The 27,008-nt window shown below is 47.7% G+C and overlaps 1 protein-coding gene and 1 long non-coding RNA gene across 4 annotated transcripts; one reads left to right on the top strand and one right to left on the bottom strand.

The window, feature by feature from the left end:
* Positions 1–95: 95 nt before the first annotated feature.
* On the bottom strand, positions 96–18,420 carry tshz3a (teashirt zinc finger homeobox 3a). Of its 3 annotated transcripts, none has more exons than XM_086208117.1 (2): positions 18,031–18,420; positions 96–4,547 (listed from the first exon to the last, which is right to left on the bottom strand). In XM_086208117.1, exons 1-2 carry the CDS (start codon positions 18,068–18,070, stop codon positions 1,234–1,236), a joined length of 3,354 nt encoding a protein of 1,117 aa, XP_086064243.1. In that variant the 5' UTR covers positions 18,071–18,420; the 3' UTR covers positions 96–1,233. The 3 variants fall into 3 exon arrangements, with proteins under 3 accessions (XP_086064243.1, XP_086064245.1, XP_086064244.1); XM_086208119.1 differs by lacking the exon at positions 18,031–18,420 and adding an exon at positions 15,009–15,065; XM_086208118.1 differs by lacking the exon at positions 18,031–18,420 and adding an exon at positions 9,759–9,870.
* LOC147258183 (uncharacterized) lies at positions 17,700–26,312 on the top strand. The gene is made up of 3 exons (XR_015116916.1): positions 17,700–18,266; positions 25,660–25,678; positions 25,801–26,312. It is a non-coding gene; the product is annotated as an uncharacterized LOC147258183 (long non-coding RNA).
* Positions 26,313–27,008: the final 696 nt, after the last annotated feature.

Below are 27,008 nucleotides of genomic sequence, written 5' to 3'. Positions count from 1 at the left end.
AGTGGCTCGTTTCAGAAACATCTGGTGGTTTACATGCAGCACACAGCACCTGCCAGACGCCTCGCAGGCAGCGGCACCGCTCGAGTCCGCCCCACAACAACGCGACGGCACAGAAATCACCAGGAATATCTGGTTGTCAGTGCACAGGAAGAACGCTGCTTTTAAGTTCTCTGCTGTATAGACAGGCTTGCGCCAGCTGATTTGTAAATACTCTGCTGGCACGACAATTCTTATTATTTCCTAAGTTGCATAACTCTTCTATAAACCCGATGAACCTTTACGTAACACTTGGAAATTTTGGGCAACAACATGATCTGTCACTCATCTCTCTTCAGTTATTTTGACATGTCGCTTGTAGAAAAATGTGTTTGAGTGAGAAATATGAAAGAAAACAAAGCTTTTACGCAGCAGTTAATTCAATTTAATTATAGAAGCACAAGGCATTAACATATTTTTTTTATCAAATAACATTTATAAAACTATTGTGCAAAACAATGTCCTTTTATTCTTCTTCAAAGACTCTGCACCAGTGGATAGTCATAGTCCTCTTAAATTAGGAAATATAACAAGTATGCATAATTTAAACAGCAAGTTGTAAGCATATACACTATATGTACATTTTTACACAGACCTGGATTCCACATGCCTCTCACTCAATGATAAAGAACAAGGCAGCTTTTACAATCAGCAAGAAAACCGTTGGGTGGAAAACTATAAAAATCAAGCGATGAGCGTGGAGGGGCGTTCCCAGGCATTTGGCTGTTTCGAGGGGTTTTTTTTGTTTTTTTTTAAATGACCAGTTTGAAAGGGCATTTTAAAATTTGGGCAGGACAGGACAGAACTGTACAAATGCAAAACATGCAGTCTACCAGCAAAATCAAAACCAGACTCACAAAAATATAAAATAAATACAATAAAGTTAATATCTTTCAAGTTATTAGCTGACCTTCTCGTCAAGAGATTCACCAGGACCATGTCTGTCTTTGCCAAAGCTTTGAGAGGACAAACTGGGCTGGAAATCTTTGACATACTGTGTATTTTGAAATAAATGTCCTTTTTTTTTAAATACAGATAAATCAGAAATGTTTTTTAGGCCATACAGATGTAAACTCTTTGTGCTGACAGTTTTAACAGTAGTTCATGGCATCTTTGTGCATTACAACAGAAGCTGTTTGTTGTTTTCAACAGTTATTCTCAGTAATGTCATACAATTGTTCTACTGCTGTGAGTACTTTAGTGTTTCTCTAGTTCGCACACATACAGCAAATGGTCCTCCGGAGACTTCCCGTGGCTCTTGCTTAGGTGGAGCTTGATGGCATGCTTAGTGGCAAATTTACGGACACAGAGCTGACAGCGGTACACTGCCCCATTACTACTGCAGTCTTCCTGGGACTGCGGAGGAAGGTAGGCCTCCAGGGGTGCCAGTTTCTCAGTGAGGGCGTGGGAGTCCCTGACAGTCTGTTTTGGGGAAAGCTTAGCCAGGTCCCTGATTCGGAACCCCAGGTGGGCTTCCAGGTGGCACACATATGCTGCCGGGGTTCGGATCTGCGAGGCGCAGTCACTACAGAAGAATACAGGCTGACCAGAGTCCAAGTTCTTGAGAAACTTGGTTCTGCCTGTTCTTCTTAGCTGGTACTTGACATTGGCCAGCCAGTGGCTGATGGTGGTCATAGAGAGACCTGTGAACCGAGATACATGCATTCTTTCCTGTGGGCTGAGGTCATTGATGATGTACTTCCCCTCTGATGTCTGCCTCAGGGTGGAGGCAAACTGGGCCTGCAGGAGGAGGAGGTGCTGCGGGTTCCAGCTAGAGTGACGACCCTTGCGTTTGTGGCCGTGCAGGGATGCCTCATCATCGTCACATGTGGAGACCACAACCTCAACTTTGTCTGTGACGCGGGACCGCGAGGGAGGTTTCGGGACATGGTGGGACTGTGTCAGGTTCCTCAGCATGTCTGAGATATCAGACAGAGCATTTTCATGCAGGGGGCTGCTGGACGTGTAGGGAGAGACCACCGTTAGCTTTCCAGGAGTAACAAGAGAGGGGGGGGAGATGGAGGAGCCTGTGGATGATGGCGTTAGAGGGGCTGAGCCAACAGAGCCTCCTCTCTCACTTTTCCCTTTTGTGAGGTCCATAGGCTGGTCGTCACTGGGCTGGCAAAAACTATTGTCAACTACACTTTCTGGCTTTTTGGTCTGTGAGGGAGGAGCAGCCACAGCAGCCCTCTCAGCCATGCTCTGGCTGAGCCTCGAGAGCAGACTCAGAGGATCTTGGTTTGGCAAGGAGGGCTTGGCTGCTTTCCCCAAATGAATGTTCATTACTGACTGAAGAGCACTTAGAGGATTGACAAAGGGCTGCTCTGGAGGAGTATGGCCAGTGATAATGGCTGTGCTGCATGTCAGGGTAGAAGCACGCAGGGATTTGACTGCTGTCTCCCTCTTGGGTTCTGTTGCTGGGGACGCTCTGTCGCTATGGCTCCCCCGGTCACTATTGGCCGGGGTTACTGCCCTCCATTCCCCAGGTGAGTCAGCCTCACCCTTGTGCGATTCTCCTGCCTCACTCCTGCAGGGGGAAAGATGGTTCTCCCTCTTAGGGGATAACTGCTTCACCCTTTGCTCTACTTTTGCTACTTTCTCCGTCACTTTTTTTACTAAATCCTCCATCGCCTGGAAGTTGTTGCTGGGGAAGGGGGAGGACTGGGTAAGCGGAGGGGAAATGAGGGGCTGGTTCTTGGTGAGCACTGACAGCGCTCCATCCCCTCCATTGAACAAGAACTTCATTGGGCAATTCTTTTCCATGCTGCCCTGTTGAAGCTTGAGGGCGCTGGGGAACTGGTAGGCTGCATGGATGCTGGGATAGCCCCCCCAGCTTGGATTCCCACTCTGGGCCTTGTTGATGGCTGATGTCACAGTGTTTTCCAGAGATTTAAGAATATCCAAACCCCCTTTGGGACTCTCCTTCAGGTCCTCTTCAGTAAGGTAGCTGTACTTAGAGATGTCATATTTCTCCTCCTTCTCAGCGTCCTCCTCCTTCCCCACTGACACCGGAGGTTGTTTCTCGTCTCCAATGGCCTCTTGGGTAGTGCACTCCTCCTCCACCTCCTCCCTTTTGATCTCTTTGAGAGGAGGAGAAGTAGCAGGGGGAGTCGGGGTAGTTTGAAGAGGTGGAGGAGAGAAGGTGGAGGGTGCCAGAGGGACTGACTGGACCCTCTGTTCAGTGGGTGTGGTCACTCTGCCAGGGTTGGGGGAGGTGGCCTCAGGGAGTGTTTTGACTCTCTTCCCCACAGAGCTCGTCACCCTCAGGAAGTGTCCTGTCACCATCATGTGGGTTCTCAGCTCTTGCAGTGTATTGTGGGAACTCCCACACTCCATGCACTTGAGGATCTGGAATTTGTTGGATTCGAACTGCCAAGCATAGCTAGCACCATTCTGGTGAGCGTAGCGGTTATTGGAGGTGGTGTAGGGGCTGGAGGAAGGTTTCTGCGAGGGTTCGTTCAGGTCTGCATGAGAGTGCTTAGTTTTGGGGGTTCCTTCTCTAGAACGTGGTGAAGCTGTGAGGTCTAAACCCACAGGTCCCCTTCTTTTAGAGGACATGATTTTGGCTGCCACAGGGGCCATGGGCTCCTTCAGAGGCACTTTCTGGTAGTGTTTGGTCTTGATCATGTGAACACTGAGATCCTGGAGGGATTCAAAGGAGTGGCCACAGTACATGCACTTCAATACCTTCTGGGCATCCTCCTTCCCCTCCATCTCCAACAGAGACCGCTTGCGTGGTTTGGACCAGCGCTTTGCTCCGCTGCCTGTCCTGTCCTGGTTGTCATCGCGGTAGTGGCCTGTATCGTTCATATGAACTGTCAGCTCTACCAGGGTATCATAAGCTGCACTGCAGCCCTTACAGCGGAATTTACTGGCCCCAGTAAAGATTGAGCCAAACAGCTTTGGGTTTTGCCTGTGGAGCTGCACTGTGCTAAAGAGGCTCGGCTCAGTCTGAGTTGGGTGACGACTCTGGGGAGGATTCTGCTGAAGTGTCTTTGCCACTGCAGACTGATGCCAGTCATAGCTGCTGCTGCTGCAGCTACTACTGCTGCTTGTGCTGTTGCTGCGAGTCTGCTTCTCTGTGGAGGCAGATGACTGGGCCTGGGGTGGGGTGGAATTAAGGTTGAGCGGTGACCAGAGGGGACTGGTCAGAAAGCTCGAGTAGATAGCCTTCATATGTTCCAAGGTGTCCATACCTATGGGGGGTGTCTTCGTGCCACCATTCAGAGGTGCTGTGACCATGTTGCCCTCAGATTTTCTAGAGGGGCTGTCAAAGTCTGAGAGACAGTCACTCGTCTCGCTCACATGTGACTCACTGTCCATCTCTTGCCCTGACAGCTCTGTGGCCCCTGCTGATTCCTGGTCACATGCCTGGTCCTTGGCAGGCCCAATGCTTTTCTCCACAAAGTCATCTTTCATGGGAAGGTCATCCTGAGGGGCTGAGGGCAGGTCGTCTGCTTCCGCCTCTTCATCCTCCACAGGGTGCTCCGTCAGCTCCTCGGGAGAATAGGCTGCAAGGAAAATGGAGACAAAGAGACACAGAAAGAGATGAGTAAAATTGCAGGGAGTGAACACGCTATGTTAGAATAACTGGAGAAAAAGTTTCCCTGCTATGTGTGCCCGAGGACTCCCAGGGATAAATGAGCCATCTGTGTGGGAGCCTTTAAAGCTGAGCTGAGAAATTACAGTCATCCCATTTCACCTCATCAACCGTTGAGGTGTTATTTTCCTCTAGGCGAGCCTGTATTTATATACTACCCCAGCCACATGGAACTTATGCCTCCCCTCTTTTCACTCCTTCTATTGGAGGAAAACAAAAAAGAAATATCTTGGCAAAAACATAATGCGCCATTTTATTTATCTCAGGGCGCAACAGCTTGAAATGAAAACTAAATCTGAAATTAATGAAGCCCAATCTCACTGTGGCATTCTCCTCTGGGGTAATAAATGAGTTGGATCAACCTCCATCTGTCAGTTAATATGTCTGACGCCTCTTCATCTGCCTCTTCTCTGATTACACACATACAGGCACTCACACATGCGCACACAGACACACTGCACATCTTGAAGAGTTTCCAGAAACGGATGTCAGAGAGTTGTTGATGAAAGGTTGACATGTTAGATAGACGTCTCGTTGTGTCATGTGGACTGAATTGAGTTTCATTAGGTGTACAATGTGTGGAAATGGTTTCATGCTGCATTCTTTAAAGCAAATCTCCAAACAGGTGTTACACGCAGACGTAATATACAGCATTTCATTAAAAACCACTATAAAAGGTAGAAAAGAACTAAATAAAGGGAGGAGGCGCGAGAGGGATTACGAGAACGTGGTCGACATGCTGGTGATGTAGACAAGCGACCTGCCACCTCGCATGCTGGCGCCCACTGCTGACATACGAAAGGATAGTCAGTGTGTTTGACTGCTCTAGAACACACTGCAGGGCTGCACACTCAAAATTCCACATCTGAAGGCCGACCCAGCCAACACTACCTCACGCACCACTCCCCCTGTCGTCAACGGTGTGCCTGACCGACTCGCTTAATAAATCGTTCAACTTAAAGAAAAGCAAATAATGTCTCAAAGTTGGGAATACGCTGTGGAGCGGTCAAAATGCCACAAAAGGAAGCTGAACGTGCGGGCTGTAATGGTTTGGCTGCTCAGTCAAAACTGTGCACATGGACACAACACACACACACGCGCGCACACACACACACACACACAAACCCACATGCTGTGACTAAATCCTTCATTCCCCCACCACCCTACACACACACACGTCCAGTCTAAACAAAAATGTCATAGCAGAAATAACTCTCATTTCCAGTGCTAACAGCCAATCTCTAGGCAGCCATGCGGCTGGCGCTGGTCTGATTTGGGCCCTGGGGGCACAGTCAGTAGGCAGCCCCACTGTGAGGCCGGCCTAATGGAGACCTGGCAGGTGCGGCCCACTCTCTGTCCTCCCAGAGATTTGGTTTGTCACTGGGTATCCATTACCTGCCATTCTCCGCTGATAGGCCCCGACAGCCCTGATCAAAAGATGTCGTCGGGCCCCAATCCGTTTGGCAGTCAGTGGCATGTCGTTTGTAAAAAGGGCCAAGCAGGGTGTAAATAAAATGACATGATCACTTCCCCGGCCTCTCATGTTCTGGACACAATTATGATAATGTGGAAGTGGAGGGGAGGGAGGGGTCTGTGAGAATGGCGAAGGGGACGAGGAGGTAAACGGCTCACGCTCGGGAACACTGCTACCAACTGCCCACACCCTCTTTCCTTTGGCTTTACTTTCTCCCCCGCCTCCGTCTGGAAGGTATTGGTGTCACATTCTCATTTGAAAGAGGAAATCCAGCCAGGATGAGGTGGTTAATGTGTTTGTGCTCTGACTAGCTAGTCAAAGATGTCAGCTTGCATCAGGCGAGCCTGGCACATCATTGGACCAAGTTGTCAGGTCACCTTTTCCTTCCTCAACAAGAAAATACGCCACATATTTCCCAGTGTTGTCTGGCTATTTCATCCATCTATTTCTATAACCATTTTCATGTCATGCAATCCCATTCGTAAGCCTTCCAAGGCCTCTCTGTTTAGTGGTAAATGTTTTACATTTCATACTAATAGAGCTGCAGCTCTGTTATTGTTCATTTGTCATTAAGCCTCAATAGTGCAGAGTAGGGGAGAGAAGTCCGAAAGGACCGGCTATAAAAACCTAGAGAATCTAGCTGTGCTCCCGAGCAATTTAAAATGCAAAACAAAAACCATTATGTCTGAGCTCTATCTGTTAATTTAATCCCCAATGACTGATAATCCATCACACAGGGCGACAACCACATCCAATTATTCTCCCTGGCTTGACTGACAACAGAGGTGATTTATCAAGCTAATAAAAGGTGATGGGAATATAGAAGCTCCCTTCCAATAAAAAAAAGCAGAAAATGATTATGAAAATAACAATACTCCTGGATGCAGTCTTAACTAATATCTAACCATATGGTGCAGGGCCGCTGTGTCGGAGTGTATCCTGATGCTGGGGGAAGCCAGAGTTTGTGTTGTAAGGATAATGACATGAACGCTTCCTCTGGGGTGGGGAGGGAAAGGAGGGTTGGAGGGGCGCATACACACAATCAACAGCACAGTCATGTAGAAACAGCAACAACACGCACAAAACACACCTTACACCTGAAGATGCACAGCCTCAAATACACCCCGACGTAATTATAAATAAAGTTATCAGTCAGTTATGACACCGCCCTCGCACACACTCGCACGCCCACAGAAAGGCAAGTGATGAGGAAAGACAGTGACATCTTGGCATGCAGGAGGCATTCCTGTGGAGTATCATTTTCATAAACATAAGGGCCGCAGACCAGGAGGGAGAGATCATCTGATAGAAATACTGCAGTGCTGCTCTGACGATCAGGAACAACAGACAAGGCAGGGACGGGGTGATTAAGCTGGAAGGTGCCTGTAAACCAAAGCCTCACTATCCCTGCCTCCTCGCCTCCGTCCCCACGGGTTAGCTCTTCTCAGGCTCTGCTGAAAGGACTGTCTGTTTTAATGCTGTTTTAAATAGGCCTCATGTGCATGAGTGCTTACACAGAGCCCTAAAAAAATCAATCAAGCAGAAATCTTTGCACTACAGCATCTTGAAAAGATTCTAATAGCATTTAGGACATATGAATTCAAGGCGTCTTCATCAGGCTAACGTCCTGACCCCGTTCCTTCAGTCTTGATGAGCAGAGGGCATGTTCCCGGTCTGGCCTTCACAGCTGGGGAAGCAGTCTAGGGCCGGATCACACCCAGCAGCAATGCAGTAAACAGGATGTGTCATTAAAAACTCTACCTGACTCTCAAACTGCAATGGCTGCTTAAAATAACGTTTAAAAAAAAAAAACCTTGCCGCAGGCATTGCGACATAAAAAGGTGACTGCTTTGTGCAGCCATCAAGACAACAATATTTCATCTGCGCATATTGTTTCTTTTTCTGAAAGTACAAAAATCTGGAGGGAACGCACAGATCATTCTAATCATCCCTAAAAAAGGATGATTAACTGATGTGCAATGTCTAAATTAAAGATGGAAGCGAGGGAGAATAAGGCTTGATTACAGCCTTCTGAGGATTTTTAAGATGATAAAAACAAATACATGCTATTGTAAAAGTAACGCAGCTTGTAGGCTTTAATCACTGTTTGCTCAGAGAACTGTACTTTGTACAAAGGCGCAGCTGGGGTCCAAGGAGGGGAGAGGAAGTCGTCTGCATGGGTGGTCCCTGATAGTGTACTGTAAAGATGATCAAAAACACTCTTGTAAAAAGGCAACGTAAGTCAAACATGAGGAAAGTGTTACTGGTTGAATAAATGCCACAGCTATGTATGATTGTGGGGTTTTAAAGAACGGACAAAAGCGGAGCTGCATTTCTCGTGTCAGGAAAATGCTGCTAAGTTTTTAACGTGTTATTATAATCCAGCCGAACAACAGAGGAGAGGAAGTTGGATGTAGCAGCAAAGGCCTTTGATCACATGTTGGCTGGGATATGCAGTCCGTCGGTGATTGGGGCGCAGCGCTCTAATCGGAGAGAGTTCAGCTTTGTCACAACATGACACGTGTTTCTTGACATTTGCACAGTATTTTAACTGGACCTCGGCGTCCTTAAACCAACACGGCCCCTCGGCGGGGGGCTCTCACCGACAGGAAACAGCTCCACAACGCTACAGGACAGGAAGTCACCTCAGTCACAATCAAAAAAACCACAAACCACCGATTTCCCCTCACTCTCTCAAGTTTCCCAGCAGCCTAAAACTCTTTAAATAGATTAGAATAATTTTGTCCAAAACAGCCCCATTCTGTCAAAATAGCAGCAGATCAGTAACATACCTAAAATGCCTTTCTGTTGTACACGTTTGTCAAAGTAACACACTCAGTCGAACTTTGCGTCCTCTCTCTTTTCTCTTTGATCTTGAAGGGCTGGCTCACAGTCCCACGAGGAAATATGTAACAAGTGATCAGTAGTCATTTGAAAAATTAAGAAGTCCTGACATAAGCCATTTTTCCAGATATGACAGAGAAGGTTCTCCGGGGCAGAAGGCTGCCCACAGTCTGGGTTATGAACAATGTCCACTTAGGAAGACGAAGCAGCAGCAGCTTGGTGAAAAATTCACTGAAGAGAGGAACCGCATGCTAACTGTCTGTAACGTTCAGAGGATCTGATAAATCACATCGTTGAGAACCACAACACAGTTAGCAGAGCTTACACATCCAAACAAAGGCGGGAAGGACTCGGCCGAGGCGGAGGGCACACGTCCTTGTGACACGGCAAAAGTCTTATGGCCACAGAAATGGAACAACTCCTACTACTGAACTTGTACTTGTTACAAATACACAAAGTACTAAGTGGGCTCAAATTTGGGGCCTCAATCACAGGTTTGATCACAATGAGATCTTACAAAAGCTGATATAGCAAACAAGTCAGTGATTCCTGGTTGAATGAAAATGGCATAATGACATTTTACACAATGTAACGTATTTCCATGAACCCAACCCAGCTTCTCAGCACGTGGAAAATGGAACAGCTGTACTGGTAAGTGAACACTTGCAGGTTAGCAGGGCTTTAAGCCTAAGCTTAAAGCTACGTGAGAAACATCCAGTAAACACAAGTCCTTCAATATTTACGCATCATATCGACGCATCAAGATCATTCAAATTACAAATACAAATTAGCTGTTACACTCACAGCGAAATGTGCCTGCACTTCCTGTCTGAAAGTATCGTTGATGACCTAAAATTAGCAAAAACACTCAAAAAGCAAATCCCAACCCAACGATCGGGCGAGTTGTATATTCAGGGCCGTCGTTATCCGAGCGTTGAGGAATGAGTGCCGTGTAGGTGTGAAACGTGAGTCTGTTGCATGAGGTTGGGAGTTGAAATTTGAAATAAAACTGAGGGTTGCCATGGAAACATGAATTTTGAATCCTTGCAACAGCTGCGGAGCACACTACCGTTCGCATCAACCCGGCGGTAGGCGGCCTGCAGAAGCTGTCTGACTACATCGACCCCTCAGCGCGTGATTTGTGTACGCTTGTGTGTCGTACCACAACAGTGCGACGATGGACTGTGAAAATGTGGCTTCACGTCACTCCAGACAATGACGAGGCAAAGTGCAACAACTATGGGAGGCTAACCAACTTCCCCACTGGTTGCACAACAAACGTAAGGCAAATATAACACAACACTGGTCTAACATTGCACCCACAAATCAGCCATCAATATATCCTGAAGTATCCGAGCCTGAATGTGACAGCACAGCCAGTGGAGCCAGAGATGCTAAGTGCCTCGCGCGGACCAGCTGTAACCACGGAGCTGCTCCCACCGTTGACGCACCTGGGTACGCCAGCTAGCTGCTGAAGGCACTGCAGCTTCAGCAGGCCCCACCGCTTCCTGCTCTGACACAGCCTGGTATTATTTGTGTCATAGTTTTACTGAGTGAACACTTGTGATCATTTGTTACCTTGTTTGTGAAATGCTCAATTTTCCACACTTGCAAGGATCGAAATAGTTTGGGATATTTTTGTGTACTATTTTGGCCTGGACTTGGGGAATGGACAAGCACCAAAACCAATCTCCCAGCTCCCAGTTAGACAGATTTTATTCAATTTTAGTCGAATGTGCCCCTCTAATATTCTCCTCAGCTATTTGATGAGGTACCAGGAAGTGTATTGCTTGGGTTCAGTGCAGCAACCTCCAGTCATCATTTTCAGGCACCAGCTCTCAAACATTTATTATTTATTTATTTATTTTTTATTATTATCAACCAGACAGCGGCGTGGCTCAGAGGCAGCGAAGGGTCGCTGGTTTGATCCCCACTTCCCCTGGTGACCCTGTCCAAGTGTCCTTGAGCAAGATACTGAACCCCTGATTGGTCCTGATGGCCCTGTGACGGACCGGTAACCTGTCCAGGGTGAACCCCGCCTCTCACCCAATGTCAGCTGGGATAGGCTCCACCCCCTTCGCGACCCTTAATGGATAAGCGGCATAGAAAATGGATGGATTGATGGAGGGATGGATATTAACCAGGCATCACCTCATTTTTCTTCATTTCCTTCCTTTCTTGTATGTTTCTCACTGTTGCTGCTGCTGCTTTTACAGCAAAACTTTTGCTGTGGAGCTGCGCTCAGACAGGCCGTTACGTTCAAAGCTGCTGTGGAGGTCTTTGTCTCTCTTTATTTGTGTGAGTGTTCTTTACCCCCTGATGGTACAGTGAATACATTGTGTCCGCCGATTGTAGGACAGGATGTGTGATATGGGAGATGAGAAAAACAGAGCGATCATTCTGGCCTGGAGCAGAGCTCACGGCTGAACCGTGTCAAGGTACGAGGACGGAGGGAGAGATGAAGGAAAAGACTGACGCAACTCTCTGTGTGATGGCTGGACCTCAAACCCGCGAGCTAAGTTGAGACGTGAAACAGCATCTAGCCTCCTAACCACCTAATGAGTCACAAACATATGAATTCCTCCCGACGCTCATCAAGTCCCTCTTTCTACAGTACATTGAAACAAACAGCTTCCACAGGTGCTGCATCAAGGGCAGCAACATGGATGCAGCAGGCGGCGTTCCAGCACGTGATAGCGAGCCAAACAATCCCACATCTCTGCATCATCCTCCCTTCACCTTCCTGGAGCAGCTGTCAGCTCACTTCAGCTATTGTCTTTGTGTTTAATCGTCAAGAAAATTACAAGCGAACTGTGGAAATGTTGCAAACAGGGAAAGGTGCGTTTGTTGTGATAAAAAGTCCATAGAGTGCAACCAGAAGATGGCGGTAGAGGGACCTTTACATATAGACCTGGCAAACTGAGCAGAAGAAGAAGCGGGCTGAGAGGATTACCCAGACGAGTTGTAATTGTGCGGGTGAGTATCGGACATGTTGCTGTCGAGGACAAAGCTTGTGAATATCTGTCAGATTCACTCCATCAGCATCAGAAAACAGCGGTTCCTCCCCTTTTCCCTAAACCACATCAGGCCAGCAAGGAAAAGTTTAGAGAGAAATTTATTTGATATTTTTCAAATTTTGCAATTTGATACTTCAAACTGTGCATCAAAACAGGTGAAGCTGTTATTTCCATATCCTTTGCACCCTTTAGCTTGCAGATATCTTGAGGTTGTGTGGAGGAGACAGCACCTAATCGAAGTGTTCTGTCAGCCACAGGGTCAGACCATGAGCAACATCTTAATTATTTCTTTTTTTAATCATATTCCTGGGATCTGTCTTATACCTGTCCAGACTGATCATGCTTTCCTGCCCGTGTGAACTTTATTGTCAGCCTGTCTCAGTTACATCACGCCTGGATCAGGACAGGCAGTACTGACTCCAACTCCGAGGCTTCTGCTCACACCTCAGTGTTGCTCTCCATGCATCTGGCAGTTTTAGGCATAGATGGGAGTAACAACAGCTCAAGCTGGAGTTGAAGTTGAACCTAAGGGCAGGACGCACTGCGGTTGGGACTAAACAGAAGACCAAAGTTGAATCTTGGGTTAAGTGTGTGTGTGTGAGTGTGTGTGTGTGTGTGTTGCGGGGGGGGGGGGGGTTGCTGGGAACAAAGTCAGGACTGGGAATGGGACGACCAAACCCCTCTCACAACACACAGCTGCTACCGTGATCGCCTAGCAACGAGGAGGTGATGGACACAGCCTGAAGATGGATGGCTACCATAAATCTTCAGGCATAGGAGAAGGAGGAGGAGACAGAGGGAGAGAGGAGGACAAAAAAACCAAACAGCAACAGTTTTTGTGCAGCAGCAGAACCGGCCTCGCCTTGACCTCTCACTGTACTCTCTTACTTCATGCTAGTTGGGGGATGACGGGGGGCTGGACTGGACTCATCTGGGTGAATCTAAATGGAGACTTCCTGGTAATCATTAACCAGGAGATCACTCCGGCATTATGCTCCCCTCTGAGTCTTTCATGAAGCCACAAACTTTTTGAAGATATGACTGACTATAACTTCCATTGAGCAACTCTCCAGGCAAAGCAATCTGGGTAGTGTAGTTGTACTTGCGGGATAAACATCCCCGGGCTATCTGATTATGGCCCACTGCTGCGGCGCTGGTGTCTAGTAACACTCTGAGAGAGCGCTCAGCCATCCATCACACAGTGAGTGTCTGTCTAAGGCTTTCCACCCTGCTTCTTCTCGTCCTGGCTCTCCAGTTACAGCCATACACGGCCGGCCTAAATAATATTCTTCATGATAAATGGCACCATAAGCCTGGTATCCATCATTAATCTGATTTTTAAAGAAGCATCCATCTTGGAGAGAGCCAGTTAGGGCCACGGGAGAGCAGAGCAGCTCGGGTTCATTTAAAGGCCAGGCAGCTGCATGAGTGATACCTGTCAGCCCTGCTCATCAGGGATCTGCACACACACACGCACATACACACACACACACACACACACACACACACACACACACGTTCACATTAAACATTGACAACATATGGCCGCACATGCACACGCTCCTCTACAGTGCCTTTCAGCGTGTTCGGCGTGCATATATTATGAGTACACAACAACACACTTGTTGGGCTCTCTCCCTCTCACACACAGACATCTAGAGATGTGTCATGGCGGAACATTTTGTCACTCATCAAAACACAGCTCAGTGTAACTCAATCCTCTCCTGTCATCTCGAAAAAATCTCCCCTCCTTAACACGTCTCCTCAAGGGTTTCAGGAACACTCACTCTTCCCTGGAAAAACTCACACAAACGACAGTCTCTTCTCCTCGCTCGCCATTTCTCTGTCTCTCTCCACTGACTCTGCACCTCATTCCCATTCCTCTCCTTCTCTTTGTTTCTCCCAGTCCACTCTCTGTCGTGTTTTCTCCTCTTTCACTCTCTCTTTCCCTCTGCCCCCTATCCACCTCCCTTCTGTGTGTGTGTGTGTGTGTGTGTGTGTGTGTGTGTGTGTGTGTGTGTGGGTGTGTGTGTCTGGTAAAGCCTGTTTGATAAATGACACACGTCACCGTGTCAGAAGCGAAGGGTGGGTCAGTGATAAATGACTCTGTTGAAAAGGAAATCGGCTCTCTGGCATGGCCGGGCTATTCTCCTCCTGGATTGGGTTTCAGGACCCCTGAAGACTGGAGCAGCTCAGTTTCCCCTGAAAAGAGCACACATCTCACCAGGCTGTGACGCTCTCTACCTCTGGGAGGGGCGGGAGGTGGGATCCAGCCTGTCCCAATTGTCGCCACAGTGCAGCTGCATCTATCACAACAGCAGTGGGCCTATTTTTACAAAGCCTCCGAGTCAGTGCCCAGACAGCAGTCCCCGCTGAAAACCTCGGCTGAAAGCTGAAAGGCTGGAATGGATGGCTAACAGTTTTCTATTTGTGACACTACTACAGCACTTACACTTTGCTTTCTATCCCCGAGCCCAACCCTGTGGCCTGACATCTGCCAAGTGTGTGTTAAAAAGGACTGTCTGGCTCTTCTCCTCCTCATCCTCCCAATACCACCAGCATCTCCTCTTCCTCCCCCCTTCTGCCCTCTTTCTCTTACGCTCTCTTTCACTCACTTCCTGGCAGGGTGGCGCTGTTATCATTACATCGGCAGGATTTATGGATTCAAGGCCTATGGCAAAAACAAAAAGGCATCTGTCAATACCAGTGGGAAACACTCTGTCAGCCTTCCTCCTGCTCCAGCGCTGGTGCTCACAGCCTCATTAGGTATGCACTTATCAGACACATAGATCACAGACGTGACTCAACCTCGCCGGAATCCAGCCAAAAGACTTTCATTAGCAACGAGGCCTGCAAGGCCAAAACATTCCCTGCACTTACACCTGCAAATAAACGCCAGCGAAGGCGTATTGTTGTTAAAGCTCGCTAGCGCTGTCAGACCATATGCCGGTCCGACAATTAAGCCCCAACTCCCCTGCTGCTTCCGAAAGAGCATGTTCCTCACACAGGAAGGCAGACAGATAGAAAAACAGCTTACCTCATTTCACTTGCTGCTTTTACAGCCCCGTCACAACATGTGTCTGCAACGTGTGCAACAAACGCTCGTGTGCTCCTAGCGACGCTTCACTTTGGTGATTCCAGCTTGGCGTGTACTCTACGTGTGAGAGAGGATGTGACCACACAGAGGGGGTTTGGGGGGGCACCACCCGACCCAGCCGCTGGACCACGCTTCTGTACTTCCTATCATCGCTACTGCCGGATAAAATGTACACACGACCTGACCCAATACAAACACACACACACACACATACTTGCTCACCTGTTCACACCTGAACTTTGACCTCAACCACAACCTCAGTTTCATTTGCTACATTTGGATGGTCTTTGGTCCCCATGAGGACCAGAGGTCCTGATAAGGTAGTGAGTATACCAGAAAAGCTCTCTAATAGGTAACAAAAACCATCTCTCTCTCTCTCTCTCTCTCTCTCTCTCTCAAACTCGCTCACCCTCTCTCTCACTCACTCACTAACTCACTCAAACACACACACACACAGACAAACATGAGTGATGGCTGCCAGTCTGGCAGCATTTATCCTGACCCTGCAGAAACAAGAGACTGTTGCTGTGGCGCCGGGTTCCAAACTAGACCAACAGCCCCTCCCCTCTCCTTCTGTCTCAGACTGTCTCAAACACACACACACACAAACACACACGCACAAACACACACACACACACACACACACACACACACACACACACACACACACACACACACACACAAATGACCAGGTAAATAAAGGCAGAGAAAAGAACTACACGCAAAACCCTCTGTGCTGTAACTGTTAGAAAAACGGATGTGAACTTCCGGTCAAGTCCGTATCAACCTGCTGGCCCTGGGGGTTGCCAGCCACAAAGGAAGTGTGTGTCCGTACCACCACACACTCGCATTTGCTCGGCTGTTTACGTGGCCGGCTACCCTCGGTTGTTGAGAGCACTCAGACCTGACCCAGGTATGCGGGCCCATTTGTCACCTGCAGCGGAAAATTGAGTTACAGCACAACCAAAGGCGAGCGGCTCTGTGTAATATCAAGTTGATTACATCAAAGTGGTGGCAAACCTCATTGGGCCGGGCACCCCGAGCTTGTCATCTCCAATCACAGGGCCTGTCAGGACTCCATCAGCCTCTCGGCTAATTGGACCGATGCTAATGAAGCAGGCAAAACAAGTTTTCTAGCGAGGAGAGAGAACCCCCCCCCCACCTCTCTCTCTCTCTCTCTTTCTCTCTCTTGGAGAGCGGAAGGAAGGAGAGAGAGAGAGAAGCTGAGAGACAATGAGGGAGCAGGGTGTGTGTGTGTGTGTGTGTGTATGGGGGGGGTAGATTTTTCATGCAAGTCTCAAGGTTGCAGTGGGCTGACTCTCCCCCTAAGTCCCTAATCAAGGCCCATCATCTGTCATCCTTTTCTTTGCTCTCTCTATCACCGTGCTCTGTGCTGCAATCAATTCATCATCACCCTTTGTGTGCCACTGAACAGTTGACAACTTTATAACTTGCAGCTGCACAGGCTGACTGACAGGGGTGGAAGGGGAGCATGAAAAAATGAAGAAATGAATAGATGAATGAATGAACAAAGACGCGTGGTTTCAGGGAGAGAGAAAGAGAAAAAAAGTTGTTTTCTACAAACACAAAACGATCTATATTACAGCCTTTTATTCCCTTTCATCAACAGGCAAACAGCAGTGTAGTGGGGAGGAGAGGAGGAGGAGGAGGAGGAGGAAAAAAAGCATCTCTCTCTCTTTCTCTCTCTCTCACTGATCTGAAATCAGAAAGCTTTCAGTCATTCTTTATGTGCTCCCCGCGGCCACTCTGAGCCAGTGAGCATGTACATTAGGCCGGGGCATTTTGATGAAATAAAAGCCCAGGCCAGCTTATGGCTAAACAGAATGGGAGCACTCACTCAGCCTGTCTCTGATTGACCATTAAAGCCATTGATGAATGGGCCTGTCAGGGTGGAGACAATTAAATCAAACATGAAACAAAGCCGTTGTGACGGCCCGGTCTGACAGAGCAAACCCATTCCTCCCCTCCATTACATAGCACACGGCTCCTTTTACAACCCTGAACCCACTCCCACCGCCTCCTCTGTGTGTGTGTGTGTGTGTGTGTGTGTGTGTGTTCAAAGTGAACAAGTGAGCATGTGGACATGGGAGTATGATGTTCCCTGCTGGAAGTGTGTGCGTGTGTGTGTGTGTGCGCGTGTGTGTGTGTTTGTGTCTCAATGTGAAACCACTTTGTCACCCCCCCTTCAACTCCCTCTTCTTTCACTTTAAAGTGAGTCACTTGACCATCAGTGTGTGTGTGTGTGAGTGTGTGTGTGTGTGTGTATGTGTAAGAGAGAGAGGCAGAGAAGAGGGTAAAAAGTACACAGAGCCTTTCAAAGTGGTTTAAACGTGACGTCAGGGGCCTGCAGCACATGGTGGGAAGTGATTTTCTGATGCAAATCGGGAAGGATCAGATCAAAGCCGCGTGACAGCCAATCAATCAACCGTCAAATCAGACATGGCAACTGTCGATTATGGCTCCTTCCAGCCCACGAACCCTCATTGTCTGCTCCCAAATTGTTTATCTTATCCCAAGAAAAGACAGAAGCTCACATGTAGTGTTTTTTTCCCTCTTTTCTCTCGCGCTTGTGCTGAGAAGTTATGCGCTCGGATCACATGCGCACAAAGCCCCTCATGTCCACCTCGTTATCTCGCCCCGGGCGCTCGAGCCACCGGCCAAAAAAACACGGAGATCCAACCTGAGATGGAGCTGTTTGGATCGAGGACTCAAGTTGGGGAACAATAGGAAGTTTACAGCTGCCAAACTCATCCGATTGGACCGGAGCCGCCGCACCGCGCGGAGCCACAAACGCACATTTGCCATTTAAAACAGTTTCGATGAGGTTTCACAAGAGCCAGACACCAGCGAGCAGGAGCTGCGGACGGAAGCGTCGGGGAGGCAGAACCGCAGCCCGCCTCAAAGCCGGGCTTTTACGCACATTACAGTTGGATCTACGTACCTGCCGCGCGCTTGGGCGCCTCTTGTTTCCTCCGTGGCATTTCTGATTTGCGGGGATTTCCGGTGAAACTCCTCCTTGTATATACAATAAACCCCTCGCCGTATCCGGGAAGATCCACCTCCACTCACAGGAAAAGACTCACGCCTTCGTGTAGTAGCCTGCTGCACAGCACCGGGGAGTCCGATGAGGAGGGAAACTAACCATCATCGTCATGGAATCGCTGCCTGACACGCGAGGTGTGGTTCCGTCTAAATGCTAGTGTGTGTGTGTGTGTGTGTGTGTGTGTGTGAGAGAGAGAGAGAGAGAGAGAGAGAGAGAGAGAGAGGGAGAGAGAGAGAGAGAGAGAGAGAGAGAGAGGGAGAGAGAGAGCCAGCGTCCACCTCGGCTGCCTGGTCTGGCAACAAGCAAAGTTGGGGGATAAGAGAGATGATCGCGTCACTCACAGCGGGAGAATGGGCAAGCCCACCGCTCCGTTAACTCTTTACCTCTCAGTCAGAGAGGGGCGGACACACACACACACACACACACACACACACACACACACACACACACACACACACACACACGCACTGTCCTGCTTCTCAAAAGTCCTACTGCTCAAGTGTGATTAGTGGATTATTACACATATTAGCCAGATAACCAACCACAAAAGCACAAATAGTCTAAATATCCGATAAATATAATATAATATAATATAATATAATATAATATAATATAATATAATATAATATAATATACTCAGATTCAGACAAGGAGCGTAGAATTATTTTCATTATAATTGTTGTTGCTTCTATTATAGACTCACACTGATTATCAAATACCTGTTTTTTTCTGTTGATTTTCCAAAACACATTCACTGATTCATTTTACACAATAACATTTTTATACCAGGGTTATGTGAAAGACCACCCCCCCCCCCCCCCCCACACACACACACACACACACAAATGAAAATAAGGTAAACGGCTGCAGCCCACATCAACAGCCTGGGAAGGTGGTCTGCTCCAGAGTACAGGAGGACTGATGCAAGACAGAGGAGGAGCCGCCGCTCACTGAGGTTCCTGGAGGCTTCAAGCTCTCACATCACCCTGGTATTAAACCACCACCGGCTTCCAAGATATTTATGATGTCACAAATCCCTCTTGTGGGCCCGCCTCCTGAACTCCTGTTTGCAGTCAGCACAGAGACACAAGGAATATTTTCATCAGCGGTCGTTGGACAAGCGGGTGAAACGTTCAGCAACAAGAACCAACATGCACCTTTAATTTGATGGTAAAGTTCCGTTTGTTTTGGAAATCAAAGGTGGAGCAATAATTTCCTTAGAAATTTAGAGGAAAAAAAGGTCACCAGTGTAGAATCTTATCATGTAAAGCATTATTAGTCTGGGCCATTATTTTTGTAGGGTCATGTATAACAGGAAGTATTTGGTGCTGCGCGCCTGCACGTCAACCCTGACGTGGCTCTTTAGCACAAATGTAACCTTCAGAACACGACATCATTATTACATTTCCTTTTATGGTCAAAGCCAAATCTTTTACAGTCGTTGAGCTGCTTGAATACTTCAGTAACTGTTATGAATTCTACTGGTTTTAGTGTTCCTGGTACTGTGGAAAGTATTTGTCTGATAATAAATCTGATAGTAAAGGGCCACATGGCTCAGAGGTAGAGAGCTGGTCTAGTAATAGAGGGGTCGCTGGTTCCATCCCCACTTCCCCTGGTGACCATGTCCAAGTGTCCTTGAGCAAGACACTGAACCCCTGACTGCTCCTGATGGCCCTGTGATGGACTGGTGACCCATCCAGGGTGAACCCCGCCTCTCACCCCATTTCAGCTGGGATAGGCTCCACCCCCTCTAACCCTGCACAGGATAAGAGGTAGAAAACGGATGGATGGATGAGTGGATGGATTAGAAACACTGCAGTAGTTGATGAGGCGATAAATGGAGATGCCAAAGACAGTCGGGTGGCAAAAGAAACGAATCACCGTCAAACATTCATGATGGAGGTTTAAAATGTCAGTAATACGACCTGAATATGATTTATGTCAGCAGACGAGCAAAAGACACACAACAATCATGAAAATGACCTCATCGAGGCAAAGAAGAGCTTCTTAGGGGCTTGAGACAGTTTTGCAAATGTCATTTTTACAGTGAAAATGGATAAAGTTTCACTTTTGACTGGCGCAAGGATTATTTACGTCTGTGTGAAAAGACCCCGCCCCTAAATGAATGTGAGCGGTTCAGTGCTGCCTCTCATCTCAGCAAGCATCAGCCTTCCTGTTTGTCCATGTTAGGTCACAATCAAAGCCAGTTCAAGTAGCGAGTTCCTGCTTCACACTTCTCCTTTCTCTTATATATCTTTGCGAGAGTGTGATGGTCTCGAACCCCGGCCACAAAAAAGACACACACACACACACACACACACACACACACACACACACATACACACACACACACTGGAGGAAGAATTAAGAGTGTTTCTGATCAAGACTGGCCCCTGCCTCGCCGTCCCTAGGAGCACAAAGGCTCGGTCCCTGTCACTTTAACAACATGAAATTACAACCCAAATGGGATGTCAGGGGTTAGCCGTGTTTCTAAGAGAACTATGCGAATATATTTCCTCCTATGGACTCGCCCCCATCATGACCTCCCCCAGGAACAAGAAGTAACCCAGTGATTGGCGTTTTTACAGCCAAATTAAAGCATCTCGGAGCCGTCTGAAGGCAGGAGGAGAAAGCAGCCTTTCCAAAATTAGTGAGCCATCATCATGACAGAAAGTAGCAGGGACATGGTGTCATCCAGCGACCGTATCGATTAACCCATAAATAGTATATGGCCTCTGCAGTGAGGCTCTCCCCGGTTACTCTGTAAGTGGAGGCTATCGCAGCTACATCAGTCGGCTTTACTCGGTCTCGATAGCATCATGGAGTAAAAGAGGAAGCCTGCAATGAGTGAGATGTTCATAGTGTTTCTGTGCTTGTGGGGCTTTGCTTTCAAAGAGAAGTATTCAATCGAAGTTATACAAAACACCAAGATGCAGTTTTGCACATTTTGAGTTGACTTGCTCCAGCGTCAGGTCGCCCTGCTGCCTCACTCTCCGCTCTGCCTCGCCACTCCAGAATTATCATAAAAGAGGGACGTCTGTCAAGCCGGCGTTGATCCTCACACAGGTTCGCCCAGTCACACTCAAAGTTGCAATTAAAAAGCACCAGCTGCTTATACTTTTATTGAAACCTTTTTGTCAAAAAAGGAAGAGGCCTTTCAATTCCATAGCCTCCAGAACATTCAAGTATTCATTGTGTTCTGCTTTTTCACTTTCAAGCTCCCCGCAGGAGGGTAATACTTTTTAGCCATCCACTGTGTGCTGCAAGTGATCCCTCAATACCAGCTGATCGTTCGTCTTGGCACGCACTCGGCTACGTGCCTGAGAAAAGCGACGGCGCTCTCCACTTAGGTGTCCAAATGAAGCACCAATCATCTTCTTTTGGACCTTTTGAAGGCCACAAAATGACCCGGGACCTCCCCTGCAAACAGATGTGTGTTTGTGTGCGCGCTTGCTGTCTGGGCTGATCTGTGTATTCATGTGGGTACGCGCATGTGTGGGTGTGGGTGCGTAATGCATTGCCCTGCTGAGAAGAGTGATTGCTTTATTCCTGCCTTGTAGGTGCTGTGGGGACGGGGGCCGTGTCTCCGGGCAGCTGTATGGATGGCTTGAGGAGGCCTCCATCATTCATAAAGCGCACTCTTACATGTAGAATTGATCTCGCAAAGAAACAGGGTGGCAATAGCAGTTCATCAGTCTTCCCCGACCACAAATCACTCGGAGGTGTCCCCCCAGGGGAGCGGTGACACCATTGTCAGTGCGGCGGCCCCCTCGGACAACAGAAGGGGCAGGGCAGGAACTCTCACTTATGCGGTGGCCCCTAAAGTGTTCGGTGAAATATGAAGAGCGTCCTGCAGACACCAACCAGTGGCAAGAGCTCTGGATTTAATGACTTGAACAAAAGACTTTTGATACAAGCACATCTGTGACATCAAAACTTGAGTTCTGCTGAGTGAAAATAATCTCAGCTGTAATCCGTAAACTGTGATTGTCCCTCAGGAAGCTCCAGGAGCACTGAGGAGTCAGCAAAGTTAAACTGTGCGGATGTCACATGTGGGACGTCGCAGCCACACGCGTCCTCATCAGAGTCAGAGTGAAGAAAGGTTTTATTCAAACTATTCAAACTGATATGGGCATGTAAAATGAAGACGTTTTTATTTTGCACGAACTCGAAAGTGTGCAGACTTCTGAGGTTCCTATTTTTGATTGCGACTGTTCTCGCTCATGCGCCCGCGGTGGCCCGTATGTGAGGGATCTCTTCTTCTTCTGTTATAGTAAATCTGGAGCCTCACTGACTATCACTGAAAAGTCAAACAGGTTTTATAAAGGATGCATAATTAAAGCTACCTTTACTCATAGTGTTTAATATGCATCTCTGCCTATTAATAACCGCACTCATTCATTTGTATAAATCAGCTATGTATGGCACAGAGTAATTTCCACTCCTGAAAAGTGAATCGGTGAGATGAAGCTCTTGCCTTTGGCCTTGGCTTGTGCATTACGCTCTTCTCACCTCTCCTCCTCCTCCTCCTCCTCCTCCTGCCGTTCCTTCTTACACCGTTTGGACTTTTGTCATTGATCTTCATTCTAAAATAATCTCTTATCATTTCTCACTGTAGGCCTGCAGAGAAACCTTTTCCATATCCCAATTCATTAGCTTCGCCCTGAAAATAGAACAGCTCAGGGAGAGGTGGACATGTGATGAAGACGACCAGTAAGCACCTGAAAAACGTGCCCACCGATCTGCCTTAAACACTCGTGGTTTCTCTTTAAGCCTTTGCTGCACTCTTCCCCTTTGGCCACTTGTGTCCAAGAGCACGTTTCAGCTTGTCACCCTCCTGTTGCCCCCCCCCCCCTTTATCAAGCTGTATAGTTCAGTTTTCTGTCCATGTCTTCATTAGAAAACATTAACATTCACAAACAGAGCGGCTCCGACATTGAAAAGGTCTTCTTAACATTTCCCAGAGCTTCTCCCCAGACAGCCAACACGCAACCGTTTCTCAGTCTGGTCGGAGGAGGAGGCACATGTGAGACAAAGGGAATCTGTATTATTTTGGTGGTGAATTATTATGAAACATCTGATAAGGCCGGTCCTCTAGGCGGCGGCTCGATGGCTCCACGGCGTTTCAATTAGTGCACCTCTGATTGTGGAGGCAGAACTCAGACGATTGATCAAATCTCTCACTCGTCTTTTCTTCCCCTCATTGCCTAAAAGACCCTCTTAAAATATTCAGGTAGATTATGGATGGTTACACCCAATCTATTTATACCTACTTTATTGACATTATTACATTTATATGGAGTCAAGGTGAGGGGTTTAATTTAAGACCCTTCAGGACAGAACTGTTCCAGACTGATTACGGAACGTGATGAAGAGGAAGAAAGGCTTCCTTGGATTAGCTCTATGGACAGTTTCTCGACATATTCAATAATATTTCAATAAGGATGCCTGCTTTCAGTGACTAATATGCGGCGTACCTTGCTTGAGATGTTCTAAGCTCCGGCTGGCTCATCGCTCCTCTGATGCCACGTCAGTCTGCTTCACTGTCAGCTCCAGTTTGAGAGAGGCTTGATTCCTCTCTTCCCCCTTCCCTCTCAGGCGGGGAACATAAAAGGGAGGATGTTTGTGATGGACGGGCAGCTTTTTAAAGAGAGGCGTCACAGGGTGTTGGATGGGAGGGATCCGAATCAGGAGGGCTGTGATGTGACGAGACAGACAGGAACATCCTTCTCCTCGTGTCAAGATGTCAAACAGAGGGAGTCTTAGCGGAGTAGACAGTATCATCACTCTCGTGAGTGAAGCACTAACTCGCAGGGGAGGGGAGGAGTGGAAGGACAGCGGTGCAGAGCCGGAGCTGTCTAAGCCATGTTGGCCTGACTTGCGTGTTCTCTGACGCTTTCCACGCATACGCTGCACACGTAGAGGTGAAGCACAGTGTTATGGGCCTCACACACGAGTAATTGGGGCCCCTGACTCTCCACTACACCCCTCCTCCAGGCCCTCAATGTGTGTTTTTACGATTAATTAAGAAACAGATGCACAAATCAGGCGGTGTTGTATGTTTTCTGTTGAGAGAGGAAGCATTGCTCCGAAGTAGAACTGTCTGCAAGGTTCGCATTGTCAACTTTCAGGGCGGCACCATGGAAACACTGCGAACGTGCATGAATCGCTGTTTCTTGGTGGGCATCATGTGACGTGAGGTTACAGTCAAAACACCGGCGTGACCAGACAGGTGTTGGAGGCTTGCTTGCAGCAGCGCTTAATCCCAGCAACCATGCGGTCATGTTTTCCTAATCTTAATGATGACCCCGTCATGAAACACGATGCTCCGACAACGAGACGAAGGTCGTTTCAAGAAGACGATGATGAAATCAAGTTTCAGGTCCAGAGCGTTACACTGCGAAGCCGCTCAGGTCCGTGGCCTTGTGAACACGTGAGGCAGCTGCTGCGGCTCCGCTCTCCGTGGCCGTGTGTGTGTTTTCACCTTATTTATTATTCATCTCCTCTTTGCTCCAAAAAGGTTTCCACCCAGTAACAATTAATGATGTCATGCAGCTCTGATGCGTGCACTAAATAAGATTTAGTTTTCTCTTCCTGTTGTCTCTTCTTTTATGGTATTATATGGCATTTCTCGTTGGATGGCATGACTGTGTCCTGACACCCAGAGTGTGATGAGGTGCGTGAGAGACGATCCTCCTTTGGCGGCAGACTGGACCACTCAGCCACTATTGTAGGAGTTATAAGGAACCTCGGAACCTCCTTTATGACACAAACTTTAGTCTCTCAACCAATTTATGATCAAAACCAATTGCTTCATTGCAGGCCTTTATAACCTCCGTGATTATAAATGAGGCACCGTTGCCTACCACTGACGTTCTGTTAAAGTAGAGTCCGTAGCATGGTTCGCTGCGGCTCGTAAACGCAACATTCATTCAGACTGGGCCCCTCCTCCTGAACTCAACAGCACCAGAAGTGTAAGACCCCCCCCCCCCCCCGGACATCATGAACACCTCCACCCAGGCCGGCTAGCACAAGCTAACCAATGGCTAGCACATGCTAAACACCGGCTAGCACAAGCTAACCAATGGCTAGCACATGCTAAACACCGGCTAGCACAAGCTAACCAATGGCTAGCACATGCTAAACACCGGCTAGCACAAGCTAACCAATGGCTAGCACATGCTAAACACCGGCTAGCACAAGCTAACCAATGGCTAGCACATACTAAACACCGGCTAGCACAAGCTAACCAATGGCTAGCACACACTAAACAGCAGCTACGACAAGCTAAACACCAGCTAGTGTTAATCTGCTGTAGCTAATGGATGAATCCGCTCTGCTACTTCAAGAACAGTCCCAACAGCAGATACAATCAGACCCCCAGTGTAAGAGTGGCATGTGTTGTTGTCTCCAGCTGATAATCACCTGTAGACATTTGTTTGTAAAAGGAAAAAATAAAAATTGACAAAAATAAGAATGATCACTTTATTACTTTGCTTTTTAACCAACATTTATTTCCCTCCTCAGCGTCAGTGTTCCAGAGTCGGTGAGTCACTCATACGACAGTTCTTAACCCCTCTTGATTCTGACTTTTTCATAAAAAAATATCATCTGGTCTGATGAAGTTTGCTCCCAGTAATTTAATTAACTGACAATTTGCCTTTGCAGAAAACCCAACTGAAGAGTGGCCTTGGAGGCTGGACATGCTGCATTTTAAACAGTAAAACAAGTCCATTTTTGGGAGCAGCGTGGAGTTGTGCAAGTCCTCTGTTTGCAATTATCAGACTCTGCACCTGGAAAAAAGATGTGCTCTCTTTGACTCCTCTGGACCTTTAAAGAGGGAAGAAAACCCGTTGCATGGACTCCAAATAGGTCAGCTTCCCTTCTGCGTGTGTGTAAGGTGTGTTAAGGTTTTGTTTTTTTCATTTTTTTTGAAGATTTTAACAGGTATTTACCAGAGCGGCGAGGGGAGGAACTTGTGTCCACGGATGAACTTGTGAGGTGCCTCCGCTGCTTGAATTGAAAGGCATTCCAGAAATAATCTGCATAAATTTACACCTTTTGAAAAAGTGAGTGTGAATGTCTTTCCTCTCCTTATTCTGTTTGGTAATTAGCCTGCGACCCCCCTGGGCTCACACCGGCGTGAAGACGGAAGGGCCGCAGTAGTTTTAGCGATTGATTTGTCATAGAAATTTCTCATCAGTTGGAAATCTTGAGGGCAGAGCTCCCAATTTCTGACATTATACAGCACATCTTGCAGCACTCTCACTTAGGAGGGAAGTGTCAAGCCGAATCTGGCGGACTGTCTTGCCAGCTCCATTTGCCTGGCTATTGCAGCGTGCCCCTTGACATTGCCATGTGTTGAGAAGCACTAGACGCTGGTGATAGGCAGTAATTCCCTTGCCTATATAGCAAGTGAAGTGAGTGATCAGAATTCATATTAGCATCTTTACACCCTGATGGCAGCCTGTCACTCCAGGTGCCAAGTGGTCTCCTTGGAATGCAGTCATTCACTCTGGGCGAGGAGGAATTTCTCGGCAGAAAACAACATGCTTCGTTCTGTTCGAGCCATCTGGAACTCAGAAAATGATTTACAGCAGGAATACACGTCTGAGTTGACATGAATATTACTACAGTATTTGATAGAAAATGTCTCTGTTCTTGTGACATTCACTGCACATCCACACAGGAAACAGTGGCTCTTTATATGTACATTTTCTGTCACCAGCTGGTCATTCTGTTGTAGTGGTTTCTCTGCAATTTCACGAGATTAATGACACTGTCACACACTTGTGAGGCGTCCTTAACTAAGATTCAGCAGCATAATGTCCACTCCATCTTTGTTTCATTTTCCCCATTCAAAAGGCATTCCAATC

Source organism: Aulostomus chinensis, chromosome 7 (assembly GCF_037954235.1).
Source record: "Aulostomus chinensis isolate RoL2024-O1b breed Wild chromosome 7, RoL_Achi_v1.0, whole genome shotgun sequence".
NCBI lineage: Eukaryota > Metazoa > Chordata > Actinopteri > Syngnathiformes > Aulostomidae > Aulostomus > Aulostomus chinensis.
The sequence above is the reverse complement of the archived record's forward strand: the minus strand, read 5'-3'. Positions and strand labels throughout refer to the sequence as shown.

Bases quoted from the DNA above. Each gene is read 5' to 3' on its own strand.
- tshz3a (XM_086208117.1), bottom strand. From the start codon at position 18,070: ATGCCACGGAGGAAACAAGAGGCGCCCAAGCGCGCGGCAG. The intron at 4,548-18,030 runs GTACGTAGATCC...TTTTCCTTGCAG, and splicing joins GGCGCCCAAGCGCGCGGCAG to CCTATTCTCCCGAGGAGCTG.